This window comes from Zootoca vivipara, chromosome 17 (genome assembly GCF_963506605.1).
Source record: "Zootoca vivipara chromosome 17, rZooViv1.1, whole genome shotgun sequence".
NCBI classification, from domain to species: Eukaryota; Metazoa; Chordata; class Lepidosauria; order Squamata; family Lacertidae; genus Zootoca; species Zootoca vivipara.
In genome coordinates, this window is record NC_083292.1 from 11,243,805 (window position 1) to 11,257,907 (window position 14,103).

Below are 14,103 nucleotides of genomic sequence, written 5' to 3' on the forward strand. Positions count from 1 at the left end.
CATACATCTTAACCTAATGATACGTATCCCCCCAAATGCATTCAGTTTTCAACCTCTATCCCTACAGCTACTGCAGCTTGGCAATAAAAGCTTTAGAATCACCCAACCCCCACATAAAAAATAGGGTTGTATCCAACTAAGTGCTATTCAGAGTAGACCTATTGAAGTTAATGCACTAAAATTAGTCCTGTGCATCCGTTTCAATGGGTCTACTCTGCATGGGACTAGCAATGGATACAGTCCATAGTCTTAGGGCTCAGCAAACTTTTTCGGCAGGGGGCCGGTCCACTGTCCCTCAGACCTTGGGGGGGGGGGCGGACCAAAAAATGAACAAATTCCTATGCCCCACAAATAACCCAGAGATGCATTTTAAATAAAAGCACACATTCTACTCATGTAAAAACACCAGGCAGGCCCCACAAATAACCCAGAGATGCACTTTAAATAAAAGGGCACATTCTACTCATGTAGAAACACGCTGATTCCCGGACTGTCCGCGGGCCGCATTGAGAAGGCAATTGGGCCAGATCAGGCCCCTGGGCCTTAGTTTGGCTACCCATGGGCTTGCTTCTCTTATTTCTGAGTAGGCATGCATAGGATTGCACAGTTATTTTAGGAACAGAACAGAATACAAACAATAAGCAGATAACAAAAGCAGCTTACCAAAAAGGGAAAACAAAACAGTAGAATAATACCTCCATCAAAACAACATTCAAAAGACACCAGTACTAAAACTCCAGGAAAAGACCCACACTATAATGAATTAAATCACTAAATGCTAATCACTAATTAAATTCTAGCTTGAATGAAAATGCTTTACCATCCATCGAAAGGCACAGAGGGAGCCTAACAAATTTGCCCCAAAAGGAGTTTCTTCATTGTGGTGCCAGCACAGAAAAGACTCTGTATCTCATGGCCTGCACTCCCTGCCAGATCTCACATATGGACAGTATAGAGCAGGCATCCCCAAACTTCGGCACTCCAGATGTTTTGGACTACAATTCCCATCTTCCCCGACCACTGGTCCTGTTAGCTAGGGATCATGGGAGTTGTAGGCCAAAACATCTGGAGGGCCGCAGTTTGGGGATGCCTGGTATAGAGATTCAGGGCCTGTAAGGCTGATTTCAAAGCCTGAGCAGATTCACATAGAAGCAGGTTGCTTCTGAGCTAATCCAGTCCTAAACCATTTAGGGTTTTTCAAAGGCCAATTATCATCACGTTAAATTGAGCCTGGAAACAAAGAGATTACCAAAGCAGATGAAGTAAAATTGGAATTATATGCTCTAATAATCTCTCCAAGCACCACTTAATCTTCTTTTGCAATGGGCCCTGGGGCCATGCATGCCTCTAACACAATGTATTCGTCACAACATAAGGTGCCACAAGACTTTTCACTGTTGTTGCTGTAAGTCCAAAACTACCCCAAAGAATTGGGAAGGCAGACATTTCTTGCTGATGATGTCATGGAAAGCCAGCCAATCAACATCATGAACAAGCCAGCCACCTTTTGGCTGCAGACTTTCAGAATTATTCTGTTTCAGAGTTTTGCCCTCGAGACAAGGAGTCGTTACGGTTGGACTGAATGCTGTAAGAGGATTCACAGGCTGGTCGCATTGCTTCTTAAACATTACGTTTGTCTTTCCGCTAAAATCATGGAGTTTGCTTTCCACTGGGTAGTTTAATATTATGCAAAGGGTCAGGTGGTTGCCAGTGCCAGCAAAAGGGAAGAGCCCACCCACTTGCCTGCTGTGACACTGTAATCTAGTAATTACATGCACTCTGTCTTCGAACACTAAGCGCTATCAATACTGGTGCTCCAATATGCTGAGGCAGGCCTCCGCACACCACTCTTGTTTTTCACCGTCCCATTTTAAAACTGTAACAATTTTAACCACCTCACCGGCTTTGTATCCAATGATAAACCCTGCTCAGAGCAGACCCACTGAAATTAATGGACATTGCTAACTCATTGTCTAATTTCCATGCGCTGGTCTATGAGCCTGATCAGCTGAAACACTGGGACCAAGTTCATGCTCTGGTACCAAATTAGCTCAATATATTTTGTTGCAAGGACTCGGGTCAGGAGGAAGATGAATTTCAAGTAAGTATTCAAAAAGTTTTATTTATGTTTAGCAGTGCCTTCCATTCATGAGAGGCTGGAGGAGTGCTCGGCTTCCTTTACAGCCACCGGCCGCCAGCTTAGGCCGATACGATAACAGTAAGGCCGTTAATCAGAGCTTTCAAAGGGATACTGATAAAAGAGCACTGAAGAAGCAATGAGGAGAAGAAGGTTGAGAGACAAGTAAGATGGTGCCCAGGAATATATTAAGAGCATAAATCTTGCCTTCAATTGGGGAGTAGCCAGGATCAGCTTGTCTCCTCCATGACCGGAACCGACAACCATAGTCATATGATTTTTTTATCCTTGTTGTTTTTAATTCTATATTGCATGTATTTTGTTGCTATGGCTGTTGGCTATGCAAATAAAGTTTGTTGTTGTTGTTGTTGTTGTTATTGTTGTTGTTGTTTTATTTATGTAATGATAGGATGAATTCAAACAGGAATCAAATCCAGTATGATAGTGAGGCAAATAAAAATTAATTCCAGTGAAAAAACCCCAGGACAAGGCCCTGTTTCGCCAATTCTTCATCAGCAATGTTTTAATGGTCAGAGTGTACTATAGTTTGCACTTGTCCTGGGATTTTTTCACTGGAATTAATTTTTATTTGCCTCGCTATCCTACTTGAATTGATTCCTATTTGAATTCGTCCTATCATTACATAAATAAAACCTTTGGAAGACTTACTTGAAATTCATCTTCCTCCTGGCCAGATTTCTTGCAATTTACTGTTTATTTCTGGACTTCACCAAGAACTCCAATTTCTACAATATATTTTGTTGGCACTTATACGGTAGTATACCCATGTGAAGTCTGCAGGCATGAGCCATCCAGCCCCAGACTGTGATCCTGTGCGCAGTTACAGGGAAGCAAGGGCAGGCTCACACAATCTCCAGAACCATACATGCACTCGGGCGGCGGATCTGTGCATGCACAGCCACTCACACATACATACCTCTGGTTGCGGACATGATCCATTCCGGGGTGCCGTTCGCACCCCGAAAAGTCGGTAACCAGAGCGCCGCTTCTGAACATGTGTGAAGCGTGAGAGCGCTTGTGCGCATGCACAAATTGCGCAGAATGCTTGTGCGCATGTGCAAACTGCGCAAAATGCTTCTGAGCGTGTGGCAAAACCCGGAAGTAAACACTTCCAGGTTTGCCGCATTCTTAACCCGAAAAAATGCAACATGAAGCGTTTGCAAGAAGAGGTATGACCGTACCACATACATGATGGAACATATGATGCAGCTGTACATTCCTCCATCTGCACCTCCCCCGTTTTCTATGATTCCTCCACCCTTATTCTCTCGGAAAGCAGGATCAGAGGATGCCACACATTTTGGTGCGCACTGAGTAGACTGTATCCGTCTTGTAGACATTGTGCTGTTTCCAAATTGGAGATGGCACAAAACTGGCCACATGTTCTGTTGAACTTTCGCTCGGTAGTTCATCATTCCGGTAATAAATACCCTTGCACCTTTCTGTGAACATAAGAATGATGTGCTAGAATGCTTCTGGGTCTCAAAATTGTAGTTTGATAAATGGCCTCCACTGCGCAGCCCCTTTAGCAGAGCCCCAGGCAGACGGAACCACGGGGCTAGTTGGCTTCAGAAGACGAAGACTAATGACAAAACAAATAAACAAACAAACCCACAGGTGCCATGAAACATTTCCTGATCCAGAATGCTCATAGAGCGATGTGCTTATCCAGGTGCAAAATCCTGTACCATTCCCATGAAACAGGTGTTTTTTGGGGGGGGGGGGTTGTCTGCAGTTTAGACCTAGAACCTTTGCAGCCTTTTTTGTTTCCTCTTTAGAATCTTTTAGCAGTTCTCTCCCCCCCCCCCGTCCCCTCATCTAGGAAACCAAAACAGTTGGGAGAATAATGAAACAAGGATGAGAGAATAAAACTTAAAAGGTACTGAAGGTTCAAACTAGACATGGTGGTGTTCAATACATCTTTGTATCTGATCTGCAGCTTTAGTCAAATGCAAAATCCATCAGTTGGGAGGCTGGGGGGGGGGGCGGAATATGACGCATTTATAATGGGATTAAGAGAAGAGCGGAGGGGGGGGATTCAACTTCCTCTTGCGATGTGGCTATCCTGGGGGGGAAACCTTCTTAGGAAAGCCTTAAACTGAGTCAGAACATTGGCTCATCTAGCTCAGTATAGTCTATACTGACTGGTCGCTACAGGATTATAAACAGGGCTCTGTCGCAGTCCTAACCAAAAGATGCTAGGGCTTGAACCTGAGATCTTTTGTGCACAGAGCATATGTTCCAGCCCTGAGGTATGGCCCTCCTCACTTCTGAAGCATGCATTGACTTTGGGAGGAAATCCCAATGTTGGCATCAATGGTAACTTTCCTTCCAATGCAACCAGGCAGAGGGCCTTCTCGGTAGTGGCACCTGCCCTGTGGAACGCCCTCCCAGCAGATGTCAAGGCAATAAGCAACCTTTAAAAGACATTTGAAGGCAGCCCCGTTTAGGGAAGTTTTTAATGTTTAATGCTGTATTGTGTTTTTAATATTCGGTTGGGAGCCGCCCAGAGTGGCTGGGGAAACCCAGCCAGATGGGCGGGGTATAAATAAATTATTATTATTATTATTATTATTATTATTATTATTATTATGACTACTAAGTCACCTCCAGATTTTTCCTCTGGTGGCAGCAGAGGACGAAAGGATTAACTTCACCACTCCCCTCGTGTGTGGATCCTATTCGTTATCAGTGGTTGACCGGAAGAACAGGAAGCAAGCCCCAGAGAAGGATCCTTGCCTTTTCTATCAAAACCATCCTGCAGAGAGGAAGCCAGCTGTGGCTGTCACCAGCTGTGCAAATTTGCAGGGCGCCATGCTGATGACACAACCTTGATGGCAGAAAGTGAGGAGGAATTAAAGAGCCACTGGTCCCATCACCTCCTGGCAAACAGAAGGGGAAGAAATGGAGGCAGTGAGAGATTTTACTTTCTTGGGCTCCTTGATCACTGCAGATGGTGACAGCAGTCACAAAATTAAAAGGCACCTGCTTCTTAGGAGAAAAGCAATGACAAACCTAGACAACATCTTCAAAAGCAGAGACATCACCTTGCCGACAAAGGTCCGGATAGTTAAAGCTATGGTTTCCCCAGTAGTGACGTATGGAAGTGAGAGCTGGACCATAAAGAAGGCTGATTGCCGAAGAATTGATGCTTTTGAATTATGGTGCTGGAGGAGATTCCTGAGAGTCCCATGGACTGCAAGAAGATCAAACCTATCCATTCTGAAGGAAATCAGCCCTGAGGCTCACTGGAAGGACAGAGCCTGAAGCTAAGGTTCCAATACTTTGGCCACCTCATGAGAAGAGAAGACTCCCTGGAAAAGACCCTGATGTTGGGAAAGATGGAGGGCACTAGGAGAAGGGGATGACAGAGGACGAGATGGTTGGACACTGAACAAACTGCGGGAGGCAGTGGAAGACAGGAGTGCCTGGCATGCTCTGGTCCATGACAAAGAGTCAGACATGACTAAACGACTAAACAACAAGTGTCGGCTGAAGGGCTCTGGACTGAGACGACCTAAATATGCTGAAACAAAAACACTCAAGTTTTTGAAAGCAGAGCTGTTTTGAGAGTCAGCTGCATGTGACTTGGCTGCATGGTCCGCTGAAGTTGTGTGTGTTTGTATTTATTGCCATGCTTAGTTAATTTGATGTGCGTGGTTAATTGCAGCAATGATAAGGGAGGGGGCAATGATGAGAACAGGATTGTTGGCGCTGCAGTTGAGATCGTAGCTTAGTGGTAGAGCCAGTCCCAGGTTCAATTCCAGGCACCTCCAGCTTGAAAAAGATTTGGGTGGCAGGATCAGCCAATGGGCGAGACTCTTTACTTGAGACCCTTGGAGGGCCACTGACAGTCAGGGCCATAGCTGCCAAGTTTTCCCTTTTCTCGCGAGGAAGCCTATTCAGCATAAGGGAAAATCCCTTAAAAAAAGGGATAACTTGGCAGCTATGGTCAGGGCAGATAGTACTAGATGAACAAATACAAGGCATAAGGCATCTTTCTGTATTCTGCTGGAGAAATTGGCCAACTTTCCCACTCTGTTGGTCCATTAGGGTGAATGGGGTACTGCCCTACCAACCTCAGTCTGCCCTCAGCCAATCCCTACCTGCCTCCCTCCTTACTCACAGCCAATCCAGGGGTTGCACCGACTGTCACCTTCCTCTGCCCTAGTCTGCCCTTGTAAAACACAGTAGGGAGGAGGAGAGGGACAAAATAGAATAAGCTGGCTCTGCTTGTCATTTGCTCTGGCGCCACCTACTGTTGGCCTCCCTGCCTTCTACCCTACCAGTTCAATTGGCACCTGACATCACTGTTTCAGTTATTATTTGGCGACTCCCTTGCCTTGTAGCTGGTGGTTGTGCTGCAAGGGAAAACCTCCAGGTTTCACTGCACAGAACAAATATAAACTTAATGGAGGCCATTTTTAATCGGTAAATGGAACAGGATTTACCTCCTCCCTACTCAGCACTGGAGTCATGATCTCATTCAGGTCTCCTGCAAATAGTCTCTGGTGTCATTTATACCTTTTTAAAATTCTTACCCCTTCACTTAGGGATACTCATAAAATAAATCATTTGAATAACAAAAAAGAAAGGTTTAAGGCAATCACGTCAAGCATCAGGTCCCTAAATGCAATGTTTTTTACAACTTGCTTTTCTCTAAAAACGTGCAAATCCAATAGTGTCTGTGATTGACAACTCTGGGGTGGCAGGACAAGAAGCACTTTCTAATTCAGAGAATGAACGTCTTGAATCTTTGTAAACAAGTTGCTTAAGGATTATTATTATTTTGTCTCCAAATTCCCATTCATGTGAGCTCCAGAACTGGAATATACCTGACTTGTCTCTGACTTGTCTCTAAATATTTAGCGTTCACTGATCATCAGGCAAGCAATAAAACTTATCTCCTACAGGCACGTGCCCGGCTGACAATCACACACTATCAATTACGCACGCAATCATGTGCGTACACACACACACACACACACACACACACACACACACACAGCAAATTTCAACAGATCATAGAATATCTTGCATTGAGATTATACACACTGCACCCGTGCAAGACGATACACTGTATTACAGCCCATCTCCAGTAGCACAAAAAGAGGAGGAAGGAAGATGGCTGTTTACATTAATAGGTTACCATCTGAATATTTGATTCTCTCTCTCTCTCTCTCTCTCTCTCTCTCTCTCTCTCTCTCTCTCTCTCTCTCTCTCTCTCTCTCTCTCATGAGCAAGACAGGCTTTTTTCTTTTCGTTAAAAAAAAAAACCTACCTAAAATTGTCCAAGGAAGAATGGAAGTTCCTTAGTTATTTAACAGTTCTAGGACATGGAAAGACAGGTGCAGTTGTTTACACAGAATCTCCTACACGACCACAAATAGCAATAGGGTAACTAAAAAACCATCCCTTTCCTTATTTTGCCCATGTAGACCAGTCTTCCAAGATGGTTGCTGGATACTCAAATGGCTACTGGGAATCCACCGGCCTCCTTCAGTTGAAAAGGGGTACAATCAACATCACTTGGGAGTTCTTCCTCACGTGTTTGCTCACCAATGCAGAGATCCATAGATGGTCACTTGTGCGCATTACCTTCAATGTACATGTGAGCTTCCCCATTCATTCCAATGGAAGAAGCAGATCTATCCTCCTGCATGAGAACAGGCACAAGGAATCTGCATTCTCCCCAGAAACGAATCAGAAACCATTGTAGGCAAGGAAGGAAGAAGCCAACCCTGAAACAACCCTGCTGATTGGGGGCAACGGTCTGCTACATACCCAAATTCTCCAAACAACTGAACAGTTTTATCACTGATAGGCCAAACCCCCTACCCAAATATATGAAACCCTTGTAGGGCCCCGCCGCTCCTTCATATTCTTTTCCGTCAACCCTGGAGAGTTTAAGAGAAAACGCTACGCCCACATGAAATTGTTATTAGACCACAGCACGACAATGTCCACATGACAAGGTTTGGTGGACAGAGACAAACGCACAATAGCTTTCCCATTCTCTTCCACACACAAAAAACAAACAAAAAAAACCCCTCTGAATTGTGGTGCCATACGTCAGTAGATGTTAAATTAGTTCCCAATTGTCTGTTCAGGATAGTTTCCAATGAGCTGTACAAAGTCAGATTCCTTCAAGAATAAGGCTGCAGCTGGTTTTTGGCCAAGAAAAAAAAAGATTGTGTGTATGTAGTTTTCTTTTTCTTTTAATAAAAACAACACAAAATACCATAATACAGAAAGGTCACCATCAGCTGCTGCTCCTACTTTTCATCTTGTTGGCATTGTTGTGTGACTCTTCACAGTGCACCTAGCTTCACGGCCGGGTTTGCGGATGGCTCTTTATATTACGAATTTCTTTTTATACTGAAATTTCGTAGGTTGTTCCACCCACTCCAGACACTTTCTTAACGTTTGAGTGTCTAGCAGGACTCAGGGGGGCCCCCTGGGAGCTAGACGTTGAACCTAGTCGACACTCTACTCTGGAAATTCCTTTTGGCTGTCCATTAATTTTACTGTGAGGTGTCTTCAACTGGATGTCTTCCCTGTGTTGGAAGAAAGACAGTGGGATTGGGAGTTAGTAGACAGAAAGCAACAGTAGCCATAGCTCAACGTAAACATCCAAGAGGTTGCTTCTGCTCTGGTTCTGCAAAGAACAGTCAGAGAAAACATTTGCAAGAGCCACTTGCTTAGACATTTGCAAGAGCCACTTGTAGTCACTGAGTTTTGTTTAGGAAGACAGCTTTTTTTCCTATGGCAGGGATGGGGAATCTGTGGCCTGCTGATGGACTGGTGGTGATGGTGGACTACAACTCCCAACATCCCCAAACATTGGCCATGCTGGCTGGGGACAATGGAAGGTGCAGTACAACGATGTCTGGAGGGCTCCATCTTTGTGATAGGGAACCAGAAGAAAATGGTTCCATGCGCTTATGGTGAATAAAAGCATGCTGTGCACAGCACTGATTGGCTGAATATCAGTGATGTCACTAACCCACATACCCAAATCAGTTTTTACTCAATGCTTTTTTTATTTTAAAAAAACTGGTTTAAGAAGAGAAGGATGGGCATACGTTTAATTTAACAGATATGTGCCATTTTATTTATTTTTCAAAACTGGGCAGCTCGGCTGAAGTATGGCATAAGGCAGTCTAATGAACTACACTTGATTTGCTGACTGTCAAAGGCATACCTGTCAAGTTTCCCCTTTTCTCGCGAGGAAGCCTACTCAGCTTAAGGGAATTTCCCTTTAAAAAAAGGGAGAACTTGACAGCTATGGTCAAAGGTGGTGGGGAAGCCGGACTTCAGCTTCAGGAGAAATACACAAACATACCAAGTCCTGCCACTTCAATTTCTTAATGTTATCTGCCTGACCTCCAAGGAGCTCAAGACAGCATACCTGAGGTTGTCCCACTTTATCCTCACAATAGCCCTGAGAGGCATACCTGCCAAGTTGCTGTCGGAGAAATAATGGACCGGGCTGAAAGTAGCAGACCGGAAGTAGCGCTGCCGCCATTTTGGAACTGGGCGGAGCATGCTCAGAAGTGACTTTTGATGCTGCTTTGCCCAGTTCCAAAATGGCCGCCGTGCCAGAAGTCGCACTGCAGCCATTTTGGAACTGGGCAGAGCAGCATCAAAAGTCACTTCTGAGCATGCTCCACCCAGTTCCAAAATGGCCACCGCGCCAGAATAAACCGGGGGAAAACAAAAAAATCCGTTTTTTTCAGCTAGGAACAGCTGGAAAAATGGGGATTTCCCAGGGAATACGGGAGACTTGGCAGCTATGCTGAGAGGTATGATCCAATGCCACCTAGTAATCTTCATGGCTGAGTAAATCTTTCAACCCATATTCGCCTTCTCCACGTCCAGGAAGACAGGCTCTAACATGCTACTTGAGAATGAAATGCTTCAGAAATGCCAGATCCACTACTTAAAAGTGTGAGGATGGGAGGATTTCATACACCTATCAGGAAAACCTAAATGTCATTCTACTCCAAGGCAAACATGGCAAAATGCAGTTGTTGTTGTTGTTGTAAAAAAACTGCATGTTTCCACACATCGTTCAAATTAAACGGCCACATTTCCCAGGAACTATCCCAGGAATTGTCATTCCAATTTTAAAACTGAGCTGCTACATGCACCGCGTATCTTTAGGCAAATAAATCCTACCACATTAGCTCATATAGGGTTAGAATTAGGTCCGGCAGATATCCCCAAATCCAGGTCACAATATATTTATAACGGGCGGGTGATTTTTAAAAAAATTAAAAAACAACACCACTGTATCTGTTTTTAATTCATATTGTGAACTGCCTTAGGTCCTGCACTAGGAGAAAGGTAGAATAATTAATTAATTAATTATTAGTTAATTACAGTGGTGCCTCGCTAGACGAATTTAATTCGTTCCATGGGTCAATTCTTATAACGAAAAATTTGTCTAGCGAATCCCATAGGAATGCATTGAATATATATATATATATATATATATATATATATATATATATATATGCCCATAGGAACGCATTAATTGAATTTCAATGCATTCCTATGGGAAACCGCGATTCACTAGACGAATTTCTCGTAAAACGAATTCGTCTAGCGAGGCAACCTCCGCTAGAAAAATCCTTTCGTTAAGCGAGGCACCACTGTAATGGTTAACACTTCAATCCTATATGCAGCACCTCTATGTAGACCTCAGGAGTGCCACAGGTGGTGTCTTAACCCCTGGTTTCACCAGCAATCCAGACACAGGGTCAGAGGCACCAGCTAAAGAGTTCAGGGCTGTGTGAGCTGACTGCTGGAGATCAGAAATCTGCTGCGCTTGAGGCTGTCAGACAGGAGCTCCCAGAAGAAGAACTTCTCAGACCAGCAGGGCCCGTAGGATCAGAGCCTGGAGCCAGATGCCTCCCCCTGCGTGCCGCTGGGCCAGCAATGCAAGGAGGGAACCAGGAGGGAGGCTATGGAACAGATCACACGATTGGCCCTTGAAAGCTATGACGTTCTCCAGCAGGGGGCAGAGCCTGGGAACAGCATTTCCCAAGGCCTCAGCCTGATCCCCAACCCTGGTTGGAGCACGTTGCTCACTTGAAGCTATCCATGGTCCTGCAACCTCAGATGAGCCGTGCATGTTTCTCCATGGGATGTTACAAAAGGCCCTTAATTATTGCTCAGTGCCTTAGAAGCTTCAGAGGCTTGAGAATTTATTTATTTTCATTAAAAGGGGGGACGGGACCAGTTCTGCTTTTAAAATCTACCCAACTACAGAAACAGCTTGAAAAAGGTGGACAAAGATTTAACCATTTACTTATTTCTGTACTCCCAAGATGTTTCTATAGTTGGCTAGATTTTAAGAATTTCTCCCCCCCCCCCGTGTGTGTGTGTGTGTGTGTGTGTGTGTGTGAGAGAGAGAGAGAGAGAGAGAGAGAGAGAGAGAGAGAGAGAGAGAGAGAGAGAGAGAGTGAGAGTTGTCAAGCTCAAGGAGTTTTGCTTTTTTTTTTACTCAGAAAGGCACTGAGCTATAATAACGAGTCTTTCATCAGTGAGCACCAAAGCACTCTTTGTTCATTTGAAGTGCTTCTTCCCCCTTTTTCTTGCTTGCCTGCTGTCAACAACAACAGTAATATGAAAGCCTATCCGTACCTTGGAGTCCCCATAGGCTGTGCCTCTGTTATCTCCATGGTGTTAACGAAGGAGACAGCTTTAGGGCCTCCATAAGAGGGCGACCTGGGAATCCCCCCGGGGGATGACGGGACTTGGTGGCTGGGTGACTTATAGGAGCCATTGCTCATCCTGCCCTGCAGTGCCTGGTGGGCCTGGACATTGTTATTGGCTAGGTCAGCTTGGAGGGAAGGAGTGGAAGTCCTTGACGTTCTGGTCATCGCACTTGAGAGCGAAGAAACGGATGCCTGCAGCACAGGATTCCTCACGCTAAAGCTGTTGCCCATCAGGTTGTCCCTAGAGCCATACCTCATCACTATGGTACGGGGGTCTTCGGACAGCATGCTGACTTGCTGAAGGCTGTAGGAGCTAGGGGTGTCGTACACACCAGAGTCTGCAAACACCGAGTCCGGGTGAGAGAGGAGGAGCTTCTCCCTCTCTTCCATTTCTTTCCTCTCCTGAATGGACGCCATGATCGTTTTCGATAGGTTGTCATAACGCACTGGAGAGGGGTCACGTGGGCGCAGGGCCGAGCTGCCCAGCACAGGGCTGAAGCTCTGTGGGGGCACGCGCTGAAGCTCCCTGCCCCGCAGGTGGCACATTTTGGCAGACAAGTACGGCGAGTGGTATCCAACAGAGCCTACGGCGGAATGAGCTATGCACCTCCTCCCTGAGGGGGACATGGGGTTCAGCAAGCTGTCGTACGACAAGCTCCCATTCCTGTTTGAGAGAGAGTTGGGGGAAAAGATGCTTTTGTAAGGTGTGGAGGTGGCCCCTTCTGACTTCATGGGGTGCAGGGGCATTTTGTCTGTTCCTCTCCTGCTGGCAGATTTCAGGCTCAAAGACCTCGAGTTGACAGCAAAGGGGTCGATCTGCAGCGGGGAAGACTGGTACGTCTTGTGAAGGGAACTCTTCCGGTAGTTTGGGATATCCAGGCTGGGCTCCGACTGGTAATCGAGGCTGCTGTCATTCTCCTCCATCACAGATCCTGGCTTGTGTCCTTCCTGAATGGAGATCTGATGGAAAAGTAAATATGAAGAGGGAGGGGAGGGAGGTCAGGAGCAGCAAAATGTTGGCAGTAGCGGGGGTGATGGGTTCATGACCCTCTAGAACAGGGGTTGTCAACCTGGTCTCTACCACCCACTAGTGGGCATTTCAGGATTCTAGTTGGGTGGTAGGGGGTTCTGTGGCACAAGTTGAATCCTCCTTCCATCGAGCACTGGTGGGTGGTAAGGAAATTTTACCATCAAGAAAGATGCATTAGTGGGCGGTATGTATAAAAAGGTTGACTACTCCTACTCTAGATCAGTGTTTCCCAACCTTGTGCCTCCAGATGTTTTGGGACTACAACTCCCATCATCCCTAGCTAGCAGGACCAGTGGTCAGGAATGATGGGAATTGTAGTCCGAAAACAGCTGGAGGCACAAGGTTGGGAAACACTGCTCTAGATATTGCTAGCCTCCCATCTTCCTTGACCATTGGCCATGGTAACTGATTGAGGGATTGATGGAATTTCTATGCTGCTTTTCATTCAAATAAATCCCAAAGTGGCCAACAAACAACAAATAGTAGCATAACAAGAGCACCACAAATTCAGCATAAATCATATAAAATAATTTAAAAATCACCAATGAAACAATTACAATCTGTAAAACCCTGTTAGCAAAGCAGCAAGTAAAAAATAAAGATCAGCATCACAATTATAGCAAAAGTCAATATTATACAGGCAGCGCCCTGTTTAATCAGGTTCAATATACACATGATTGTATTGCACTGCGCCGGAAGAGACCCGGAAACGTCATAAGGATGTCACTGAAACATCACCAAAAGGGCAGAATGGAGGCGGGGTGTTTGCAGACTTTTCCAATGGGTTTCAATTATACGTGATTTCACCGATGTGTGCGGTGCCTCGGAACGTAGCCCCCGAACAAACAGGGGGCTGCCTGTATGATCAACAAATCAATACGGCATTTATGATCTATAAACAACAATATTAACAGAGCAGCAACTAAAAAAATGAGCTGAGCACTGTCAAGTTCGTACATACACTCTCCACGTGACTCGAAGACTCATAACCTTTCACTCTATGCCGTTCATTAAAATACACATCAAATACACCTAATGCCCACTGTTAAGTCCTTGTTGGAGATGGTGGGGCCCTCAGGCCTACTGGGGCTGATGGGATTTGCAGTCCCAAAACCTGTTTCCCAATCTCTGTTTGACTGCATAGGCTGCTGAATTTGTCTAACCCCTCTAAGTACACAGGAGCAGCCCTG

The 14,103-nt window shown here is 45.3% G+C and overlaps 1 protein-coding gene across 3 annotated transcripts in view; it reads right to left on the reverse strand.

Annotated features, from left to right (window-relative positions):
- Window positions 1-1,049: 1,049 nt before the first annotated feature.
- ZDHHC8 (zinc finger DHHC-type palmitoyltransferase 8) overlaps window positions 1,050-14,103 on the reverse strand; it is a 135,319-nt gene continuing 122,265 nt past the window's right edge. For 2 of the 3 annotated variants that reach the window (XM_035099128.2, XM_035099125.2), the window contains exons 10-11: window positions 11,810-12,843; window positions 1,050-8,715 (exon numbers count right to left, since the gene is read on the reverse strand). In XM_035099128.2, coding sequence (XP_034955019.2) covers window positions 8,532-8,715; window positions 11,810-12,843 — 1,218 coding nt within the window. In that variant the 3' untranslated portion in view covers window positions 1,050-8,531. The remainder of the gene's footprint in view (window positions 8,716-11,809; window positions 12,844-14,103) is intronic. The other variant, XM_035099127.2, reaches the window with a different exon arrangement.